A 25,186-nucleotide genomic window follows, 5' to 3' on the forward strand; every position below is an offset into this window, starting at 1 on the left:
AAAATCCTATAACTTAGCAAACAAAATGCTTGTACGTTTTTTCGATATTTGTTTGAAATGTGCAAAAACTTGTTTAAATGTATAAATTTTATTTTACATAAATAAAAAGCTTATAAAGTTCTCTGCGTTTACCAAATTTTAAGTTTTGGAACAAAAATATGACGAAAAAAATCGTCAAACTTTAAAATCATACAATTTTGCAAACAAAATGTCGTAGGTTTTTTGACTGTTATTTAAAATGTGCAAAAACTTGTTTAAATGCATATAGTTTATTTTATATAGTTAATAAGCTTATAGAATGCTCTACAAAACTGCATTTACCAATTTTCAACTTTTGGAACAAAAACATTGCGAAAAAAGTCGTCAAACTTTAAAATCTGAAACACACAACTTACATACATAAATATTTATTAAAAAAATAAAACAATTACTTACACAATGAATGTCCTAAGAGCACATTCCATTAATGTAAACTTTAATGAATTTATATAATTAAAACACTTTTCATAAGTCTATAATATTTAAAAGTTAAAACTATTTGCATATCACATTTATCATAAAGTTCATCAATACAAAACTATATCCTTAATTATCCATTTTAAGTAATTTATTCTTATTCAATTTTAATAATTTATTATATAAACACCAATAAGTATTTTGATCACACTTTCACTTCAATTTATTTCTATTATCATGAATTCTTTTTAATATATTTTCTACCATAAGTCAAGAATAGATCTTTAACTTTTCCACAATTTGTAGTTGAATTAGTTTCAACAAACTTTTCAACGATTGCTAAGAAATTTTGGTACGGATCACTTGTTATGTCAAAATTAGCCATTGCTTCATAAACTGTATGAAATATGGGTTGTTTTAAGGAATGGAAGTAGCCTCTATCTCCGTGTAACACAATAACACCTTCATAAGGTTCTTGTGGGTTGCAAACGCTCATGTACATACAATGATCCGGTCTGTAGTTGAAAAGACAAGGAAATACGTAAAGTTTATCAGATTGGTAATGGAAAATTATGTTGATTATATCTTGGTCGCCCCACGATATTTTGTTTTTGTACTTTTGGTAAATGGGTAGCAAGTATTTGGACCATTGAAAGTGTCTCATGCGTGTTAAATTCATGAGCATAACTCCAGAATTAACTCCAAGTTTTCCATAATAAGGATGCTTTGCAAATCTATTATACCAACCGACATTTGGATCTTCATGCTCAGGTGATAAACCGGCTAGTTGTGTTGCATTAAATTCTTTAAAAAGATTCCAAGTGATATACAAAGGCGCCCTAAAAATAGTATCAGTATCTACATACAGTACAGAATCAATGTCTGTTAACAAATCTGGTAGGAACAGTCGTGTGCAGCACAAGGCTTAAACAAATTTTTCCATCTTTATTATTTTTTACAGGAAACGATAGTTTTTTCAACTCGTAGCTCAAAGTTGTATTGACAGTCCATTTATTCAGCAACCTTGTCTATGTCAAAAAGTAGATTGTTTTCAGCAAATATTATAAATTTGAGTCTTGCATTCATTGAAAATACTATTGCTGATTTGAGCATGTTAAGGCTTCGTTTAAACGTCCCCACAAACCACACATGCTATAATAATATCAGGGGTTATTGTAATATATTTATTTACTATTTTAAATTATTTAATGGCGGTTTTGATATGAAAGGTTTTTGTATTTTATGTACAGCAAAATGTATATCACAAACATGGCACATAAAATTGGTAAAATCACACGTAAAACACTGCGCTTTTTAGAACACATTTTTAAACTATTATACACATATATATTTATTTTAATAATAATACTTTAAATTAATTAATACTTGAGATTTATTTAAATGCATTTTTACAGCAAAGTTTGATTGTCAAAATAATCAAACTACCAACTGTCAAGACATAGATACTTTTTTCGCGTTGCTGTCAAATACCAACATTAGTATGACGTTTCCAATCCATCGAACAAAAATATTAGTGTCTATGGTGCATGTTCTAAAAACATGTGACAGTTGAGGTTAACTTCACAAAACAAAAATAATATATTAATTTGTTAATTATAAAAGTATTTTAATAAAAATGGAACATCAATTTAGTGATGATGAAAGTGCAATAATACCTGACAACAAGCTAAATGTAACTATACTATGTATTCAATAAATTTAATGTTTCGTCTTGCAAGTTTTTTATAATTACTTTCCAATTTTATTATTATTTTAGGATCTATCTAAAGATTTGCACAAATTAAAATGTGATGTAGACGAATATATATCAAACGATGACGAAAACGATTACTCCTCAGACGAGGAGTATGACACCTGGGAGACTTCAGTGGATTACCAAAAATCTCACGCACTTTACCAAACAAACGATTCAAATCACGTCAACTCCCACAACAGCACCAAACTCACAAGTTATCAACCCCAAGAAAACGTCTTTAAAAAGTTCACCAACAAAATCAATTTAGAAAAATACGAAGGGCCTTCTTTGCCCGGACATGTTGTCAACACTTTAATAGAAAATAACAGGAAATACGATGCTTCCAGGCTTAGAAAAAAAGATAAAAACGATCGTGCTACAGTTGAACAAGTCATGGACCCTAGAACCAGGATGATTTTGTTTAAAATCCTTAACCGTGGTGCTATTACAGAAATCAACGGTTGTATATCAACAGGCAAAGAAGCTAACGTTTACCATGCGACTTCTTCTGATGGTTCAGAATACGCAATAAAAATCTTACAAAACATCTATTTTAGTTTTTAAAGACCGTGACAAGTATGTAACTGGTGAATTCAGGTTTCGTCACGGTTATTGCAGACATAATCCGCGCAAAATGGTTAACACGTGGGCTGAAAAAGAAATGAGGAATTTAACAAGAATGAAAAGTGTTGGTTTACCTGTTCCCGAACCGATTTTGCTCAGAAGTCATGTGCTCTTGATGGAGTTTATAGGTGTGGACGGTTGGCCTTCGCAGAAACTTAAAGATGCTGGGTTGACTGAAACAAAAGCAAGAGAACTTTACCATGATATCGTTGTTATGATGTGGACAATGTATAATAAATGCAAACTTGTCCACGCAGATCTTTCTGAATTTAATTTGTTATACCACAAAGGCAAGATTATTATTATTGATGTATCACAATCAGTGAACATGATCACCCACATGCTTTGGAGTTTCTGCGCAAAGATTGTTCTAATATCACTGATTTCTTTAAGAAAAACAAAGTTGCAGTGATGCTGGTGAAGGAACTTTTTGATTTTATTACTGATCCTACAATAAATGAAGAAAATATGGAAGAATATTTAGAGAAGATATCTCTGATGGCTTCTCAAAGAGACGTAACAGCAGAAGAACAAGTAGATGATGAAGTTTTCAAAAACTCATACATTCCACAAACATTAACAGAGGTAATTGACATAAAATCAGTATTACTTTAACTTGTTTTTTTTATAATGTGTTGCTTTTAGGTTGTAGATTACGAAAGAGATATAAACTTAGCTAAGTCCGGAGGGGCAAACTTAGTTTATCATACACTTTCTGGTCTGAAACCGGACTTATCTGCTACAAATGAAAAACCTGTCATTCTAGATGAAGGTACAACAAGTGAAGACGAATTAAATAGTGGAAGCGACAGTGAATCAGGCACAGACAATTGTGAAGAAGGTAAATAATTTACTTATATTTGTATTATTAATACACCATAGTAAAAATACTAGCCGCATTAGATTTCTATTAAAGTCCACATTTCAACTACAAATTATTCACAATTTCAATATCAAAGTGCATGAAACATTTTTGACTAAATTTTAGTATATTTTATCTAGTTTTTACTAATGTAAGCAAATTATAATGTCCGGAATGAAAATTAAAAGTTATTTGGCCAAAAGTAACAAAATGTCTAAATCCATATACTGCATGTTATAGAAATACTAAAGTCCGCGTTTCAACTACAAATTATTCAAAATTTCAATATCAAAGTGTATATATATGTTTTTAATAGATTTAAGTAAATTTTATTTAGTTTTTACTAATGCAAACTAATTATAATGTCCAGAATAAAAATTAAAAGTTATTTGACCAAAACTAAAAAAATGTCCTAAATTTATGTATTGCAAGTTATAGAAATATGAAAGTCCGCGTTTCAACTACGAATTATTCAAAATTGTGATACCCAAGTGTATATAACAGTTTTTACTAGATTTTAGTAAATTTTATCTAGTTTTTATTAGTGCTAACATATTATAATGTCCGGAATGGAAATTAAAAGTTATTTGAAGAAAAGTAATGTGTAAATGTACCAAATCCACGTAAAAATACTAAAATTTCAATATAAAAATAAACGAAACAGTTTTTACTAGATTTTGGTAAATTTTATCTACTTTTTACTTATGTTAATATAGGTTGTCAAATATCTCCCTTCCGCTTTTTTGCTCTTGGTTTATAATACAAAAAGGCGGAAGAAAGATATTTGACAACCTTATATTATAATGTCCGGGATGAAAATTAAAAGTTATTTGACCAAAAGTACAAAACAAACAAACAAAGTGTCCTAAGGTTTCCATGTATTGCAAGTTAAAGAAATACTAAAGTCCGCATGTCAACTGCAAATAATTCAAAATTTCAATATCAAAGTGCATGAAACAGTTTTTACTACATTTTAGTAAATTTTATCTAGTTTTTAATAATGTTGAGATATTATAATGTCCGGAATGGAAATTAAAAATAATTTGAAAGAAAGTAAAAAAATGTCCTTAAATCATATCTTGTAAACTATAAAAATACTAAAGTCTGCATTTCAACTATAAATTATTCCAAATTTTGATACTCAAGTGTATATAACAGTTTTTACTACATTTTAGTAAACTTTGTCTAGTCTTTTGCTAATGTAGAAAAAATACAATGTCCGAAATAAAAATCAAAAGTTACTTGAAGAAAATTAAAAAATCCAAGATCATTTATCTCAAGTATTGAAGGCATTAAAGTCTGCATTTGATCAACGAATTATTCAAAATTTCAAAATCAGAGTGCATAAAACAGTTTTTATTAGATTTCAGTAAATTTTATCTAGTTTTTATTGAAGTATATAAAACATAGCGACCGGAAAAAAAATCCAAGATATTTAAAAAAATGTTAGAAAATATCCAAAATTCACACCGAGAATCCTATATGGCGGCGAGAGCAGTAAAGACTTTGAGACCCTTGTACTCTGAAACTATTAATTTTACTAAAAACCATTTATTGAATAATTTGTAGGAAATTTTATCTAGTTTAATTCGTTCAAAGCTACTTTTATCGTAGAATGAGCCGGAAAGGAGATATTTAAAAGAAATCCGCAAAAACTCGAGGTCGCAAAGTTGAAATTCGTAGAACACCTAGAAATCTATAAGATCACCAATTTTTAGAATTCCCGGAGTAGGGAATGCAATACCGGTATACCGAATTACCGGTAAACCGCCCGATTTATATTTTTACATAAGTATTTTTGGTATTTTTACATAAGCGCTATTTGATACATAATACACTAAAGTTTAAATTTCTCGGAACAAATTTATCTTTAAATTCCATATTCGCATAAACAGCTATATCTTCAAGTGATTTTATAGGATAAACAAATGTCAAATATTATCTCAACTCGTCATTAAACTGAATATTTATTGCTTTACTAAGGGTTTCATATTGTGTTACAATAAACAGAATTGGACTGATAGATAATGATGTTTGATTCATCTTATGTAAAAATGTAATTTTTAAGTGATATTTGCGCCAAAATATTTTATATCATACAAATTACCTCTGCGTAATCTTTATTTTTTTCTAACTTATACATAATAAGTATGATAATTACTTAATATTTTTGCTTCTTATTACAATTATAAAATATTATTTTTCGACAACGTTTCAAAGTTTGAAAATACTATAGAAGCATCACATTGTTTTAAATAACAATACTCAGCAAATATAGTAACTTATTTTTTATCTCGACAAAATATCCGATCTTAAATTAATGTAGAAAAATTATTTTTTTAAAATATTGGAGATTATGCTAATTTAACACATCGGACACAGACAATACAGTTTATTATAATAATAAGGTAATATGATCTTTTATGATTTTTTTGTCTTTCTTACTCATAAGTTTGTTTTTGGTGAAAAGTACTCAATATACTCGTTGATAGTGATAATGAATTAATTAAATTGGATATACTTTTGTTAAATTATTATTTAAAAAAATAAACTTATTGTTTTATTTTATCGTTTAGTTGAATATAGTTGTAGTTGTATACACTTTTTTATATTTGTACTAGTAACTTTTAATTTTGTTTACGTTTTTTTAAGATAATAAAAATACTGGTAATTTACCGGTATTCCGATTTTAAAATGATAAATTACCGAAATAGTCCAGTCATTTGGTCGTTTTGCCGGTACAGTACTCCGGGAATTCTGAAAATTGGTAATCTTATAGATTTCGAGGTGCTCTTTACGAAAATCAACTTTGCCACCTCAAATTTGAACGGCAAGTTGCCGCCATATTGGAAAAATGGCGTCAAAAAACAGCTTTTTTAAAATATCTCCTTTCTGGCTCATTCTACGATAAAAGTATCTATATACGAATTAAACTAGATAAAATTTCCTACAATTCTTTAGAAAACCGTTTTTTTGTAAAATTGATGGTTTGAGAGTACGGCCGCCTCAAAGTCCTTGCTGCTCTCGACGTAGTATCAAATCTCTCCATATATGACAGCACTTTGAACTTGGCCACATTCTCTCTAATAAATAGATATTTTCAATGTTAAATTAAGTGAATAAGATCTAGAAACAAAATAATTGGTTTAACAAAATTAAAAATATTGAATAAATTATAGAAAGCTTTCTCTAGTTTAATTTTGTTTATAGCTACTTTTCTATTGAAGCTATGTTAAAAAATCAGCAAAAAACAAAAATATTTGAATTATTTTATTTTCTGATCTTATTCTCTTAATTTAACATTGAAAATATTTATTAGAGAGAATGTGGTCAAGTTCAAAGTGCTGTCATATATGGAGAGATTTGATACTACGTCGAGAGCAGCAAGGACTTTGAGGCGGCCGTACTCTCAAACCATCAATTTTACAAAAAAACGGTTTTCTAAAGAATTGTAGGAAATTTTATCTAGTTTAATTCGTATATAGATACTTTTATCGTAGAATGAGCCAGAAAGGAGATATTTTAAAAAAGCTGTTTTTTGACGCCATTTTTCCAATATGGCGGCAACTTGCCGTTCAAATTTGAGGTGGCAAAGTTGATTTTCGTAAAGAGCACCTCGAAATCTATAAGATTACCAATTTTCAGAATTCCCGGAGTACTGTACCGGCAACAGCCTTTTTTTTTTACCAAATGACTGGACTATATGTATGTTAATGATATGCTTACCTTTGTCTTTCAGGTTCCAAATTCAAAAACAGTGCTCGGCCGGCGAATGAGACTCCAGAAAGCAAAAAACTCAGGAAAAAGGCTGTTAAAGAAGCTCAAGCCGAGAAGAGGCAAACTAAAATGAAGAAGCACGTTAAGAAAAGAAAAGAGAAGTCAAATAAGAAAAAATAACAACAACAATGTTCTCTCTGATATTAAACAGTTTATTATATAATAATAAAGTATATTAAATAAAATAACATGTTCAAGTTGACAAGTTTACATTAATGGCGTTATCCTCGAAATCCTCCCCTCGGCAAAATATAAACTTGAACAATTTTTGAACTCTAGTTATTGTTTCTTTAAACTTAATATTGTAATTTATACTCTTAATATAGCACTTGGTTTGTTAGTTGATTTCAACATCACTACCGCTCTCCTCGGACTCTTCTTCGTCGTCCACTTCTGATAGAGATCGTTCTTCGTCTAGTCCTAAACTGGATTCGATTAAGTCTTCGACGCCTGTCGAATAGAGCATGTTTTCTGGGATTTCTACGATGTTATCATCACACTCGTCGTCGTAGACGGGCATCAGATAGTCTTCGGGCCTTATACCTCGACCAAGCTCTAAGGAGATAAAGACACATGGAAATCAAATAATTACCTATAGATATAGATTACCAGGTTTAACCTAGTTTATTACCATATATTTATTATAATACATTATTATTAACTTCCTGAAGGATAAGTTTATGTTTTCATCTAAAAATCCGATTCGCAAATTTTATGTTTTCTCGACGTTTCAAGCCATTCTGAATCGAATTGGACCGAATTTGGAAAATGTGTGTGTGTGTGTGTGTGTGTGTGTGTGTGTGTGTGTGTGTGTGTGTGTGTGTGAACAGATTTTTTGCCGAAAATCGACGTTTTCTCCAAAACGGCTGGACCGATCTCAAAAATTTAAAAGCCATTCCATGTATCTCAATGAGGACTAGCGTTTCTGAGTTTTGTGCGACGATCCGCCAGGCAGTTTCTTTGTAAATCGCAGAAAAGTGAAAATTTTTTCGTTCACGTTCGAGCCCGCAATTCTGAATCGATTTTGAAAATTCAAAAACCGATAGATATTGGTTGGGAATCGTGCTGATTAGTTTTTGGTAGAGATCGGCCGGGCCGTTTTCTTGTAATAAAGTTTTTTTTAAAAAAAAATCGGCGATTTTTATGATTATTTTTTGATGGTAGATACTATAGTCTTCTAAATCATACTAAAATATTACGGCCCTACGACAATTGGTTTAAACTTTGAAAATTCGTCTAAGTTTGCAAAAATTAGTATCGTTTTTTGGCATTTGTCAAAATTAGACCTTTCATCGACGTTTGCTAAAAAACGCCTGAACCGATTTCAGAAATCTAAAAACCATTTGATGTATCTCGATGAGGATTATGGTTTCTCAGATTTGTGCGACGATCTGTCGAGCCGTTTCTTTGCAATTTCAAAAAAAGTGTTAAACTTTTCGTCCACATTTAAGCTCATCCTACCGAACCGATTTTAAAAAATCAAAAACTGTTCGAAAGATATTAGTTGGGAATGGTACTGATTAATTTTAGGTGAAAATCTACCGAGCCGTTTCCTTGTAATTAACTGTTGAAAAACAAATTTAAGCCGATTTTCATGGAACTTTTTTTGGCGATATATATTATGGTCTTATAGAACTTACTGAAATATTACTGCCTTACAACAAGTAGTTTAATTTTAAAAATTCATCAAAGTTTGAGAAAATGAATAGTTTTGTTGACGTTTGTTAAAATTAAAATTAGACGATTTACTTGGTATATCGATAGAGTACTTGGTCTTAATAAACATACTAAACAATTAAAGTCCTACAAAAAACTGGCTCAATTATAAAAATTATTGATTTTTGAAAATACTCCATCCGGGTTGACATGTTCGATTTATAATAATGTTTAATAAATCCACTTCGAATACTTTTAATTACTCATAAATTAATTTATCTATCATCGATTAAGTTGGGAAGTCAGTTTGGTATATTCTTGTTATTATATTTTTACAAAACATAATGCGATTGTAATGCCAAATTTAGTTTCAAATGCCCGATTATTAAGGGGGTATTCTAGTGTAGAGTAATGAGTGTAGAGTAATAAATGTCGTAAAAGAAAGCAATGAATGTTTTTACTATCCATTTTTTACCACTTGTAAAATACAATACAAAAATTTAAAAAAATGTTGAAAATTGAAGTAACTGGAAGCTGATAAAGTGGGGGGTCTCAAAAAATGGTTACCTCAGTCATAAAAGAAATAAAAAGATTATTAATCCACAATGATGTCGCAATCGGCCGAACTAGCGATGAGTACAAAAAAAATATTTTTACAAATTGGCGACTGTTTGAAAAAAAGTGTCTCTTTTACTGTTTTTTTTAGTTTCTTGAATTTTTTAAAAACAGTAAAAAATGGAATTTTTTACTCAACCTCGCATATCTCAAAAACTATTGAATATTCCAACTTGAAACTTTTGTCAAATATTTAGTAAAGTATAGTAACAATGTATGTCAAGTTTCATCAAAATCGAATTACGCAGTTTTGAAAACGTACAATCTGTTTCAATACTAGTATTTTTGGCGTTTTATGGCGAAAATAATTGAATTCGAAAACCGGGTTTTTAGTGAAAAAGTTTTCACTGTATAAATGGAAATTGACAAATATAGCCAAAATAATGGTTCCCAGAAAGGTTTTATATATATTAATTTAGGTTTTTATACCAGTGTATATATTAATTTAAATCAGTGTGACTTCTTCTACTCAAACTTAAAAAAAAAGTTTTAAACCCTAGAAGCCGCAAATAAAAGAACAACAAACTTAGAATTATTATATTAGGCTTTAAAAACAATTAAGCATAATTTGGTCGCAAGTATGAGAGTATTTTCTATTTCAAGAAATTTGTTGAGTAAACAAAAGACAATAGCAATTCGATTGACCTTCTAAGTTTTTTTAAATCATATTTTATTAAACAAAAAAACAATTAGAATGTTTAAAATTAATTAATTAAAATTGCGCGGAACAGACAATATACGAGTTTAGCTTAATTGTTTTTAAAACTAAAATTGATATTAACAAGTATGTATCAACATGTATCTAATATATATGTATCTAATATATATGTATCTAATATATATGTATCTAATATATATATATATATATATATATATATATATATATATATATATATGATTTTTTTTAATTTAAAAATGTATTATTTTAATTTATTCGAAAACTTTCCTTTCATATCATAAAAATATTTTTATTCTCTTATGTAAAAATTATGCATGAATAACAAATAATTATTTTCAAAGTTATTTAATCAAGATAAACTATTATTTTTTAGTTCTACTAATTAAAATTAAAATAATTTTATTTACTATCTATAAAATTGAACAATAAATAAATTCAGTCAAATACTGCTCTAAATTACACAAAATTTGCGGATAAATTACAGGATATTCGAGCAAAAATTTATTTTTTATATAAAATTCGAAAATCGCTTAAAACCCGTTTTTAAGTAAAATTAAAATTCGAAAACCGGTTTTCTTAAATGTCGGTTTTCGTATAAACCCTAATATATATATATATATATATATATATATATATATATATATATATATATATTAGGTTGTCAAATATCTCCCTTCCGCCTTTTTGTATTATAAACCAAGAGCAAAAAAGCGGAAGGGAGATATTTGACAACCTAATATATATATATATATATATATATATATATATATATAAGTGTATCAATTATCATTGTCTAGGGTTTATTACCTTCTATGTAAGACTCCAATGATTTGGGCACCATTGTCTTAGCTTTAGCGATATCTTCTTCCGTAGATTCACCTTTGCTTAAACCTAAACCAATTTTAATTAGACACATTGTATATGTTCAACAAGTTCATTGGCAGTGTGCACTTACCTAAATCTAAACCCATTCGCTTCAATATTTCAATATCATCCTGGATTTGAAATTTGTCTTCGAAATGGAATAAATATTCAGATCTAAAACAAACCATAAAACACATTAATATGTAATAGAATTATAAATAGATATTTTATAAACGCATACTTACTTGTCGTTTGATATGCTACAATCTATGTTTGTTTTCTTATCGGTATTAACAATAATAAAAGGCAATTCGATAGTTGAATTCGCGTGCGGAGTGTGGCCCCGTTCCTCGGCTCTTTTATTTCTTTCAACTAAACTTTTGAAGGACACTTGCTGAAATTGACATAAACCAAAATATAATAAACCTCATTTATCTAGTTGGTTTGGTATTTAGCCTTGAGGCAAGTTACATGAACTTTCCGATATGTGTAAATAATTGACTTAATCAAAAAAAAATGTGTGATAATAATATACTTCACCAATCCTACTTTTAAAAAAAACGATAATAATTTTAGCAAAGTTTGACGAATTTTTAAAATTAAACTACTTGTCGTAAGGCCGTAATATTATAGTAAGTTCTATAAGACCATGATGTATATCGCCAAAAAAAGTTTCATAAAAATCGGCTTAATTTTTTTTTTTCAACAGTTAATTACAAGAAAACGGCTCGGTAGATTTTCACCTAAAATTAATCAGCATCATTCCCAACTAATATCTTTCGAACAGTTTTTGATTTTTTAAAATCGGTTCGGTAGGATGAGCTTAAATGTGGACGAAAAGTTCAACACTTTTTTTGAAATTGCAAAGAAACGGCTCGGCAGATCGTCTCACAAAACTGACAAACGATAGTCCTCATTGAGATACATCAAATGGCTTTTAAATTTCTGACATCGGTTTAGGCGTTTCTGAGAAAACGTCGATCAAAGGTCTAATTTTGACAAATGCCAAAAAAACGATACCAATTTTTGCAAATTTTGACGAATTTTTAAAGCTAAACCAGTTGTCGTAGGACCGTAATATTTTAGTATGATCTAGAAGACTATGGTATCTATCGTCAAAAAAATAATCATAAAAATCGTCGATTTTTTTTTTTTTTAAACTTTATTACAAGGAAACGGCCCGGCCGATCTCTACCAAAAACTAATCAGCACGATTCCCAACCAATATCTTTCGAACGATTTTTGAATTTTCAAAATCGATTCAGAATTGCGGGCTAAAACGTGGACGAAAGACTTTTCACTTCTCTGCTATTTACGAAGAAACGGCTTGGCCGATCGTCGCACAAAACTGACAAACAATAGTCCTCATTGAGATACATCGAATGGCTTTTAAATTTTTGAAATCGGTCCAGCCGTTTTTAGAGAAAACGTCGATTTACGGCAAAAAATCTGTTCACACACACACACAACACACACACACACATACTTTTTCCAAATTTGTTCTCATTCGATTCAGAATGGCTTGAAACGTCGAGAAAACATAAAATTAGCGAATCGGATTTTTTGATGAAAACATAAATTTCTTCTTCAGGAAGTTAATAAACCTCATTTATCTATTATTATTATTATTTACCTGTAATATGAGATCATGTAACTGTTGTGTTTTGCCTTTAATTCTTTCGAGACGTTTCATTTTGTCTTTTTCCAGAAGTCTGCATTCCTCTGCAGAATTTGTAGGTAATCCCAACCACCTAATTTCTTTTTTTTCTTTTGAGATAATATTCATGGCCATCAAGACGTTTAAAGCGTCGTACACTCTTCGACGAATATTCTTTTGATCGTATTGCTAAAATAAAATAAAATTTAAATAAACACCAATAAAATGATAATAAAATTATGTTTTTTTCCTTACTTGGCTTTCGGGACTTCCCCCATGTAAGCCGTACGTAAATTCAGTAACAAGTTCATCAGCGACTTCATTATAAGATGTTGTGCCTTTGTTTCGGACTTTTTCACAAACTTTCATAGAAAAATGACGAAGACCTTTGCCGACTTTGTCTGTTTTCCTACGTTTTGTGTTACTGCTGATGAAAAAAAAAAACAAAATAATAAATACATCTTTTATCTTAACATAGCAGGGTAAAAATACCCTTCTATACCCGGATTTTTTACCGAATTTATGTTACTAATTTTAAAAATCAGTATACATGTGATATTGAAATAGTTAGCTAAATTAGCTAGGTAGATTTTTTTACATCTCTTAATACGTGGTCTGTTCAAAAAGTACCCGGAATTTTCGTATATAAATATAAAATATTTATTTATTCGTCTACATTAATGTGGTCCCCTTCAAAGTAGTCCCCCCCAGATATAATACACTTATGCCAGCGTTTTTTCCAATTTTCGAAGCACCCTTGATATTCACTTTTTGATATGTCCTTGAGCACTCTCAGCGATTTTCTTCAATCGAGGAAAACCGCCGTCCTTTCATGGGTCTCTTCAACTTTGGGAATAGGAAAAAGTCACACGGAGCCATATCTGGTGAATTTTTGCACTTTGCAACACTTTATTTCATTTTTTACGCAAAATTTAATACAAATTCTTTGACTTTTCAATTCTTCCATTGTAAAAATCGCCGAGCTCAGAAAAACACGTCGAACCTTAGCGACTACCACAGACAAAGCAAACAGTGAATATAGCTGAAAATTTCATCATACTTTAGGGGCATGTATACCAACACAATAAAAAAAAAAATTTTGACAATCAGACACTCCAGACCCGCGAAATTTAATTATTAGTAATTCCGGGTACTTTTTGAACAGACCACGTATAACTTAAAATTTTTATCCTGAACATTTCAAATTGTATACATCAATAAAAACTAGATAAAATTTACTAAAATCTGGTATAAACGTGTTTCTATACACGTATATAATAAAAATTTTGAATAAAACTTGTTGAAACATTTATTATCTGGTAATATATTTCTTAATATGTGAAGGTCTTTAGACATTTTTTTTATATTTTTTTGAATATCTTAGAAATTTTGGTCTGGGTAATTTATTTTATAGACATTGCTAAAAACTAGATAAAATTTACTAAAATTTAGTAAAAACTATTAATTGCACTTCAATATTAAAAATTTGAGCAATTCGCAGTCGAAATGTAGGCTTTAGTATGTAATTACAAAAAAGATACATGAATTTTTCTAGATTTTGTCAAAGAATTAGAAAATTTCAATTTGGGGACTTTATTTATATTACTGAAAACAAGATAAAATATACTAAAATCTAGTTAAAACTGTTTCATACACTTTGATATTGAAATTTAGTAGAATTCGCAGTGGAAATTGCAGGCTTTATTAGTATGGGGTATGGATTTTTCTAGATTTTGTCAAATATTTCTAAAATTTTAATTTGAGGTCTCTAATTTATTTACATTATTAAAAATTGTTTATTGCCCTTCAATATTACAATTCTGAACAATTCGTACTTGAAATGCAGACTTAAGTATGGAATTACTAATAGGATTTATGGATTTTTCTGAATTTTGTTAAATAATTCTAAAATTTATATTTGGGGTCTCTAATTTATTTACATTATTAAAAACTAGATAAAATTGACTAAAATCTAGTACAATTTGTAATATACACTTGGATATTAAAATTTTGAAAAATCGTAGTTGAAATGCAGACTTTAGAATGCAATTACTAATATGATATATGGATTTTTCTAGTTTTTGTCAAATAATTTGGAAATTTTTATTTGGGGTCTCTAATTTATTTATTTTATTAAAAACTAGATAAAATTTACTAAAATCTAGTAAAAACTGTTTCATACACTTTAATAGTAAAATTCTGGATAATTCGTAGTTGAAACGCAGACTTTAGTACTTCTATAACTTGCAATACATGAATTTGGGTCATTTTTTTTACTTTTGGTCAAATAACTTTTATTTTTCATTCCGGACTTTATAATATATTAATATTAATAAAAACCAGATAAAATTTACTAAAATCTAGTAAAAAGTGCTTCATACACTTTGATACTGAAATTCTGAATAATTCGTAGTTGAAATTTCGGACTTTAGTATTTCTATAACTTGCAATACATGGATTGCGTACATTTTTTTACTCTTCTTCAAATAACTTTTAATTTTCATTCCGGACATTATAATATGTTAACATTAGTAAAAACTAAATAAAATTTACTAAAATCTATTGAAAACTTTTATATACACTTGGATAATAAAATTTTGAATAAAAGGAGTCAAACAGAAACTTTTATATTTTGACTCTATTGTATATAACATTAAAATTTTTTTAGTGTATCAATTATCATTGTACTTACTATTCAGGTGTGTAATCATTTTCAGGTTCGTGCCTTTTCCTGGACCCTGTGTGATCCAATATTCCTGGTGAAATAATCTTTACACCATTTGGAGTCACTTGTACATTATTCTGCATAGCAATGTCCGATGCATTTAACGAACTGTTATTCATTTGATTTGATTGTACTGTAACTACTTTTTGTTGGGTTTTCATTGGCACCATTTTCAAGGCAGCCTAATAAATGATAAAGATAAAAAAATAAAATAATATATCTTCAAGTTTTTCAATGGTTTTAGTTTTTACCAGTTGTTGAGGTGTTAACTTCAAAGTTTTTTGTACAAGTTGTGGTGTCCTCTTGATCGGTGTATTTACATTGCTGGTTTGTTGAACTGGCAACGTAACAACCCCTGAAACAATTTAAAAAAATGCATTAATACAACCAAATACATTTTTCTATATCAATTATTACTTACTTGGTCCATTTTTTGTTTGTATATTTACTTTACGTATGACTTGAGCAGTTGCAGCACTCCCAGCAGAATTCTGAACAAAAAATACACAAATATAAATTGCAATTTAAATATAAAGTATAAAATTTTATATTTTTATTACTTGTACAATTTCTTGGTTGTTTTGTGCTGATAGCATATTTTGTACTGCCGAAGCAGTTACCAATTGTTTTCCAGTTCCACCACTATGCAGTACTTTAATAATTTTTTGTTGACCTAAAATACAAAAAAACAGATTTATATATATAACAAATATGCAAAAATTTATTTTGAAACCTTTTCTATAATAAAAAATAAAATAATAAATTTGTTATACAAGTTAAAACTAGTTTACCCTAAAAACTGATCAATCCTTAAATTAGTTTGAAAACGTTTTATGAATAAAAAAATAGTTTATGAAAACAAAAGGAATTAAAAAAAAACTAAATCGTTTTATACAGAAATTATTAGCGAGCATATATAGAATTGTCTACTATATATTATATCAATAAAATTATTAATGTATTTTTGAATCCACAAAAAATAAATAGAAAATTAGTAAATTAAAGAACACGATATATAAAACGTTAAATACAATAATATATTGGCAAATTAAGAAAAATTGATTATTTTATACAGAATTATTCAAGTAAAATCATCGACTAAATCTATTTTTAAATCATTTCAATCATTAAAAATGTACAAAACCAGAAAGGCATATGAATTGTGTTTCTAAAATTTAAATAATGCCTTTTGTTGTGTTACTAAAAATACATAGTAACTGAGATTCTATAAACAGTTTATTTTGTTCTTATAATATCGTAAAAAAATTATATTCTTGTATATAATTTCTTTTTCTTAGTGAAAGGAGTTAATAACATAAAGAGTCCTTTTTTTTACTTTTCTTCAAATAACGTTTAAAAAAATCAAAATTAAAATTTTGATATATTGATATATTATTTAATATATTGAAATTTTGAATAATTCGTAGTTGAAATGCGGACTTTAGTATTTCTATAACTTGCAATACATGGATTTAGGACATTTTTTTACTTTTCTTCAAATAACTTAATTTTCATTCCGGGCATCATAATTTGTTTGCATTAGCAAAAACTAGATAAAATTTATTAAAATCTAGTAAAAACTGTTTCATACACTTTGATATTGAAATTTTGAATAATTCGTAGTTGAAATGCGGACTTTAGTACTTCTGTAACTTGCAATACATGCATTTAGGACATTTTTTACTTTTCTTCAAATAATTTTTAATTTTTATTCCGGACATTATAATATGTTTACATTAGCAAAAACTAGATAAAATTTATTAAAATCTAGTAAAAACTGTTTCATACACTTTGATATTAAAATTTTGAATAATTCCTAGTTGAAATACAATAAAATGATATACGTTACTAAAAATACATAGGATTTGAGATCCCGTAAACAATTTATTTTATTATTATAATATATCGTAAAAAAATATTATATATTTGAAATTTCTTTTTCTCAGTGAAGAAAACGTGTCATAAATAGCAAAAAAAAATAAAAGGAGTTAATAATATCAAGAGTTTATTATTGTATTCTTATAATCTCGATAAAATTTATTATATTTATATAATTTCATTTGAACTTCGAGCTAACATTAAAAAAAGTGAAAATAAAAAACAAAGAAGTAAATATATATATTTTTTAAAACTTAAATAAATCAGGATAATAATAAATTAATTATTTTGTTATATTTACTATTATCTTTCACTTAGTGTTTTTATTCAACTTCATTATTATTCTAATATTATTTTTATCATTCAGAAATTTTATTCATTTTACTTATTAATATTATTATTATTATTAGTTGCTTTTATTTTATATTAAGTCAACATACTACGGATAACATTTTATTGAAAAGTCTATCCTTTATTTTGTGTTCTTTTTATTAAATTTATATAATTGTTCATTACTGTTACTTGATGTTAATTATTTAGCAATTGTAACAAATATAGTAATAAAAAAAATTAATCAGGATCTCCCATGATTCATCAGGATTCATGTATTATGTTAGAAAATAAAAAAAATCGATGAAATTCAGGGTTAAAAAAAATGTACAAGAACTTGATAAATTGAAGAGTACAGAAAAGCTAGAACCAACAATTGTTCTAATAAAACATACTAAATATTATATAAATTAAATATTTCTTAAAAAAAAAACTTGTATTTAATATTTATACGTTTCAACACCACAATTCTAAAATAAAGAATACAATTACACATATTTTATCAACAAAATGTTATCATTTTTTGTTTTATAATTGTAATTATGTTACGGTGTTAATTAAAATATCAAAAAGGTTTTGGTCTGTGTCTTGCAAATTTTAATATTTTAATAGTGCATTTTGGAAAGAAACAAGAAATACTATGTAAATTAGTATACAAAAACAACATTATACTCAAACAATTTATTGTATTCTTTTGTATTTTTTCTTTAATTATCGATCTATTAAAAAAAATAAAAATTATCAATAATAAATTGAACAAATAATTATATATATATATATTAATTATATATATATATATATATATATATATATTAGGTTGTCAAATATCTCCCTTCCGCTTTTTGCTCTTGGTTTATAATACAAAAAGGCGGAAGGGAGATATTTGACAATTATATATATATATATATATATTATATTATGATCTCACGAATTACGCCGTATACAAAATGATGACATACCAAACATAACCCTACATCTTCAGCGACGCTCACATATCTCCCACAAAATCACGACAAAAACTTGAAATTTAGCAATATGTTCGACATTTTAATTATTCAATTTAAACATATTTTTACACTAAATAAACTAATAAATAAATATATAAATAAATGATATTTTTAGCTCCAACATACATATACAAGTGTTCACCTCGAGCGCGCCTCGATTGTGTGCATTGATAAAACAACAAATGGAGAAAATCTGTGTATGTTATCAATTTCCATACTCATATGTACAGACATATTATTTAGAAGAAAATTAGTAATTTGATTTGAATAAAAATCTTGTTAATTTTAGTTAATTATATACTGATTTTGTACCAGAACGCTTCAAGATTTTTCTATATGTAAATGAATTATTAATTACAGTACTGTATTTAAAAGTGAAGAGTCTTTGGGATGTGTTAAAGGAGGGCTCTAAAACGATTTTTACGAACTAAAGTGTATGAAGGAATAAAAAAGGAAAAAATCAGAAATGAGTACAAAAAACTTGAAAACAAACACATTCCGATATAATAGTTTTGAATAAAACGACTTTGTATTCGATATTTCATTCCTTAGCAATAAATAGAAAATTCACGACATTTTTTTGGTTTTTGCTAAATAACTCAAAAATTTCATATGGAACCATCCCTTTTCAGTTAGATAGGGTGAAACTAGATAAAATTTACTACATTTCCTGGGACACACTTTTATACATTCCAATATAAAAGTTTTGAATAAAACGATTTTGAATTCGATATTTCATTCCGTAGCAATAATTAATAGAAAATTCGGGGTTATTTAAAAACAAAGAGTACAATAAGCACAAAACATAAACAATTATTTAAAACGTTGAGAATTGGCTTTAAGCGTTAACAATTGCTATAAAATATATAAGGGGAGCTCAAAATAGATCCAATTCCAAGATAAGAAACGACCAAGATTTTAAAACAAAATATCTTACAAATAAATCTTGCAAGCACCCAAAAAATCTTATAAAAATCCAAGAAAATATTTTAACTGCAAGATTTTTACAAGCATCCAAAAAATCTTACAAGCGCCCAAAGAATTTTACAATCTTTAAAATTGTTTATAAGATTATAGACATCCAAAGAATCTTATAAGCATGTCCAAAGATTTTTACAAGTGTCCAAAAAATCTTAGAAGCTCCCAACATTTTTCACAAGCGTCCAAAGAATCTTACAAACATCCAAAGAATTTTACAATGGTCCAAATAATCTTACAAGCACTTCCAAAAATTTTAACAAGTGTCCAAAGAAGCTTATTATAAACATCCAAAGAATCTAAGAAACAAAAAGCGCACCAAAAAATTTCAACAACTATCTAAAGAATCTTACAAGCGCCCAAAGATTTTCACAGCCGTCCAAAAAATCCCATAAGCCGTCCAAAGATTTTTTTTACATCCAAAAATCTTACAAACGTAAAAAAATCTTATAAACATCCAAAGATTTCTACAACAAAATTTCTATAAATAATCTTACAAGGCGCTCTTGTAAGATTCTTTGAACATCTTACAAGCGCCCAAAGATTTTTAGAAACACCCAAAGAATCTTATAAATATAGATTTTTTTTTACATGTGCCCAAAGAATCTCATAAGTACATCCAAATATTTTCACAAGTGTCCAAAAAATCTTACAAGCGTCCAAAGAATATTATAAACATCCGAAGAATGTTATGAGCGCACCCAAAGATTTCTACGACCAAAATGTTCAAAGAATCTTACAAGCGTCCAAAAATTTTTACAACTGCCCCAAGAATCTTATATGCTACCAAAGAATCTTAAAAGCTTCCAAAGTTTTTTACAGTAGTCCAAAGAATCTTGCAATATTACATTGAATCCTACAAAGCGCCCAAAAAATCTTATGAGTTAAAAAAATCTCACAAGCTTACTAATATTTTTACAATCGTCCAAAGAATCTTACAAGAGTCCAGGCAACCTAAATGTTTCCTAAAGAGCCTCCAAGGAACCCTAGAAGGCTCAGAAATTCTAAGAAGACCCCTAACCATCAATAAGGTTCCACAGGCACCCTAAAATGCAACCGAGGGCTCAAAAATGCTACTAAAAACTCTACCGAAAGCCCTAAAAGAGATTGTAAAACGCCCTAAAAGACAAACAAAGACCAAAAGCATTTTTGGAATCTACAGATTCTAAATAACGTCCAAGGTAGTAGAATATGTCATACATATAAAGATATATACAGAGTGTCCCAGAACTCAACGTCAAAAATTTAGAAAAAATAATTATGAGCTTAGTAAGTGCAACATAGAGCTTGTAAATTTATTTACACCATTTTTCGGTTATTGTGATTGATTTTGTTGATTTAAACTTTGAATTTACTGTTTCAAAAAATAAATTACTAAATAAAGTTAAAATAAAATTTCTGAAAAATAATAACACAATTGTCTCGAGTTTCAAAAATTAAAACTTTTTGTTAATAGCTGAATTCAAAATATCTTTTGGAAAAAATGCACTCAAGTGTGATGGCAAGTTGCATTAAAAGTTGGCGAATTTGTAAACTGGTAAAATGCTTGATAGTTTCATAATAATAATCTAGTATATATATATATATATATGTATATATATATGTATATATATATATATATATATATATATATATCATCTTCCCACATTGCAGCAACTATATAAAGAACATAGTATTCTTATACTAAAAGTATAATTATAATTTTCTATTTATAAAGTAAAAGAATCGCGAAATTACGGTACGTGGGGCTATATATATATATATATATATATATATATATATATATATATATATATATATATATATATATTTAACCAGGAGCATTGAACCTCAATGATAAAAATACTACAAAATATGTATTACATAAAAAAGAAAATTATTGCAAAAAATTAAATTTGTAATCATTTCAAATAACTGATAAAATAATAATTCACAGAATTTAAGAGATTATTCTAATTCTAATATAGAAAATGATTGTTAACATATAAAAACCCTCGATACACTAAATTGTTACCTCATGTTTTTGAAAAATGTATTTCAAGAGCACAATTATTACAATTTTCTAATAGAATTATTACCTACTTTATATTATCAAAAACTTCAATTGTTATTTAATGATAAATGAATAATTTTACAAGTTCATACAAACTCAAATGATTATAAAATATATGCAAACTATAATCGATATATAAAATTATACAATTATAGAGAGTTCTTGATGAAAAGGCCAATTACGATAAATTTATATTGCTTTTTATATTATTATTGGCAATAATTATGGTTTCATTTGCACTAAACAACAAGAAATTTTAACATTTGTTTAGTTAATTAAACTGACCTAAATTACCTATCTTTACAATGCACAATGATTTAGAATTGTCCAATTTATAAGAACCGTCAAAGAAAAATCTGCAACATTAACGAGTTAATTTTGAATATAGTTGTTTCCAGGAAAAAAAATAATCAATTGTATAAATACACTCAAGTTTCGTAAATGACAAACTTTCATAATTTTATCTTATACTTTCAAAATATTTTACTATAATAAAAATTTAAATTTATTATAATAAATATAGAGACTAATTTTTAACTTTTTTGACAAATGCAAAGAATATAAGAGCAAAAATTTGTCTGGCTGTTTGATATTTCAAGTTTAAAAAAAATTTAAAAATACATACAAAAATTTCAAAATATTGTTAAGTTATTAATGCTATTCAGAGAAAAATATTTTGAAGAAAAATATCACTACCGAGTAAGCCAATTCTATATTTTTAAGCCCAGAAGGATATTTATATAAACGAAGGAATATGTTTGGACCAATAGAAATATTTGTAGATGAATTGAATTATTTCAAGGCCAATTTATAGGAGATATTTTTATGCCGAAGTAGGACTAGGTCAATTAAATTCCTGTATTATCTTGACCTAAGTTTGTATTTAATAATTGGATGGGCACCTGAAACAAATCTATGAAGTTACTAAATGAATACCAAAGTTGGGTATTGGTGGTTCGATTCTTAATATAGTTTTTGCCAATTTTATATTTATTGTCTTATTTTTCATATGATGACTATGATTCTATAACTCTATAATATTTATTTGGGTTCCTGAAAAATTATAAATAAAATGATTTTATAGAATAAATGCTATTTTGCAGAATAAATGTTAAAAACAGTTGCAATATTAAAACTTTAAAGACTTTAATTACTGTTTCGATGAATCCAAGACAAAATCAGAGTTCAAATTAAAATTGTTCATGTTCACTCAGTATGACAAAATTGTATGTCAAACAAAAAATGTAAAACTTTTTATTTTAACTTGATAGCATGTCCTTTAAGATTTTATTACATCAGAATTTAATATTCTTATAAGTGCATGTGTAAATGCCATTATATAATTTGAAACTTCAGTCCCTGGGGGAGCATAATATATATACATCAACCACACAGCAGAATTACCAGCAAATACCAAAATATCTGTGCTATACTGTATTTATATTTAAATAAAAACTAAAAATCATATTTGTTAAATTTGTTTCCCCCCAAGCGACCATTGCGCAATTATATCAAAAAGTTCAATTACAATTGCACATTTCCCGCCATTTTAACAAAATTGTTTATAGCAACGATTGCGCCAAATTAACGTTAAAAATATAATTTTGATTAGTAAATATAAATTTTCAAATAGTCAATAAATATTTATGAAAAATATTTCAAAGTCCAGATGTCAACAAAAAGGCAAATATGTCATTGACAAAGTTGAGCCATCTTGTATTTCGAAAATAATGGTCAATTTTATCGATTGGGATAAAATAATAAGATAAAATTAAGATAAACGATAAATATAATTTTATTACAATGAATAGAGTATATTTTGCTTATATGATTTGTTTGAAAATTGCAAGGAATTTTTGTGGAAGTACTTGCTTTAGCAAAGGCATATGGAGTTGTAGTACATATTAATAAATGTTTAAGAATTTTGGAATATTATTGGATAATTTATAAGTAGTTGTTTAATTTATAATAAATTCGTATAGGTATATTTTAATCCCTAAGATTCTGTTTCTAAGTCAAGAACGTGCTACAAATATCACTCACCGTTTGCATCCTGAATAATCAGATTCATTGTATTTTGTTGATTCATTTTATTAACGCAAAATCTAAGCGCCTGTAATGCTCAACAGTACCACGATAATTTAAATTTTTCCGCTAATTCTAAGCTTCTCTATATTGTTTACCACACATAAATCAACAAAATGGCGCCTCCGAGAGCATAATTTTTCAACGGGCAAACAAATTAAAATTACTGCACCAAATCGTTCCATTCACAGACACAGTCGTAAATAATATTTCAAAGTTTGATTTTATCCAAAAACATCGCCCGAGATCACATTTTTGACGCATACGTGGCACGTCAAAAAAAGGGTATTTCGTGCAAATCGTCCACAAATAAGCTTGGCGCCTTGAAAAACACTACGGCTGGCACACACTCACCAGCTGATTGGCCAATGAGGCTCACGTGTGCTAGATGGCGCCAACACGGACACGAAATGACCGCGAAAACAATTCAGAGGAATAGCCATAGAGAGGCGGTGGTAATAGACTGGACTAGGCGAAGACCGACGGTAAAAGGAGGAACTAGATTGTCATTTTTGAAGTGAAACTTCTTTAGGCACAAACTGGACGATAATTAACTAAATTCTATTACAAAATATGACATCAAGTTCGATTTTCATCATTTACCATTCGATTTTTATATAATATAGATTTTGCCAATAGAGAGTCCAACTTTTTACGTTGAATTAATTCATTGTAATATTTTTACTTTATTGTAGTATTTTAAATTTGGCGTTTTATACTCATTCTAGTATTTTTCACGTTTATTGTAGTATTTATACACTCATTATAGTATTTCTACACTCATTGTAGTATTTTGTTCTCATAGTAGTATTTTTACACTCATTGTGTATTTTTGCACTCTTGTAGTATTTTTACACTCATTGTAAATAAATAAAACTCATAAATGTAAACTCATAACATATTTTGGACTCATTATAGTATTTTTACAGTCGTCTGTATTTTTCACTCATTGAAGTATTTCTCTACACTCATTGTAGTATTCTTCTACGCTCATTAGAGTATTTTACGCTCATTAGAGTATTTTTACACTCATTGTAGTATTTTTGCACTCGTCGTGTAATTTTTACGCTCATTAGAGTATTTTTACACTCATTGTAGTATTTTTACGCTCGTCGTAGTATTTTTACGTTCATTGTAGTATTTTTACACTCATAGTAGTATTTTTGCACTCGTGGTAGTATTTT

At 27.8% G+C, this 25,186-nt stretch overlaps 3 protein-coding genes across 3 annotated transcripts; 1 reads left to right on the forward strand and 2 right to left on the reverse strand.

The window, feature by feature from the left end:
• Positions 1–427: 427 nt before the first annotated feature.
• LOC113372886 (glucoside xylosyltransferase 1-like) lies at positions 428–1,781 on the reverse strand. Its single transcript, XM_026613224.1, is given in 6 exon segments — positions 428–447; positions 721–1,368; positions 1,371–1,403; positions 1,406–1,484; positions 1,486–1,608; positions 1,722–1,781. Coding segments are annotated over 6 exon segments (963 nt in total).
• A 243-nt stretch (positions 1,782–2,024) lies between these two features.
• LOC113372252 (serine/threonine-protein kinase RIO1-like) lies at positions 2,025–7,618 on the forward strand. Its single transcript, XM_026612576.1, is given in 6 exon segments — positions 2,025–2,149; positions 2,234–2,749; positions 2,751–3,156; positions 3,159–3,421; positions 3,482–3,677; positions 7,438–7,618. Coding segments are annotated over 6 exon segments (1,596 nt in total). The 5' UTR covers positions 2,025–2,092; the 3' UTR covers positions 7,596–7,618.
• LOC113372253 (transcription factor Dp-1-like) lies at positions 7,613–24,390 on the reverse strand. The gene is made up of 11 exons (XM_026612577.1): positions 23,961–24,390; positions 16,232–16,344; positions 16,093–16,162; positions 15,923–16,026; positions 15,639–15,853; positions 13,202–13,373; positions 12,923–13,135; positions 11,535–11,683; positions 11,381–11,463; positions 11,233–11,316; positions 7,613–8,030 (listed from the first exon to the last, which is right to left on the reverse strand). Exons 1-11 carry the CDS (start codon positions 24,004–24,006, stop codon positions 7,813–7,815), a joined length of 1,467 nt encoding a protein of 488 aa, XP_026468362.1. The 5' UTR covers positions 24,007–24,390; the 3' UTR covers positions 7,613–7,812.
• Between the last annotated feature and the right edge of the window lie 796 nt (positions 24,391–25,186).

The sequence above is a fragment of the Ctenocephalides felis genome, unplaced genomic scaffold (assembly GCF_003426905.1).
Source record: "Ctenocephalides felis isolate EL2017-DRISC unplaced genomic scaffold, ASM342690v1 CF-g0.4_SCAFFOLD_01604, whole genome shotgun sequence".
NCBI classification, from domain to species: domain Eukaryota; kingdom Metazoa; phylum Arthropoda; class Insecta; order Siphonaptera; family Pulicidae; genus Ctenocephalides; species Ctenocephalides felis.

Excerpts from the sequence above, each read along its gene's own strand:
- LOC113372253 (XM_026612577.1), bottom strand. The coding sequence starts at position 24,006 with ATGAATCAACAAAATACAATGAATCTGATTATTCAGGATGCAAACG. Across the intron at positions 15,854-15,922 it reads AGTTAACACCTCAACAACTG|GCTGCCTTGAAAATGGTGCC; the intron begins GTAAAAACTAAA and ends ATCATTTATTAG. Across the intron at positions 13,374-15,638 it reads AATGATTACACACCTGAATA|CAGTAACACAAAACGTAGGA; the intron begins GTAAGTACAATG and ends TTTTTTCATCAG.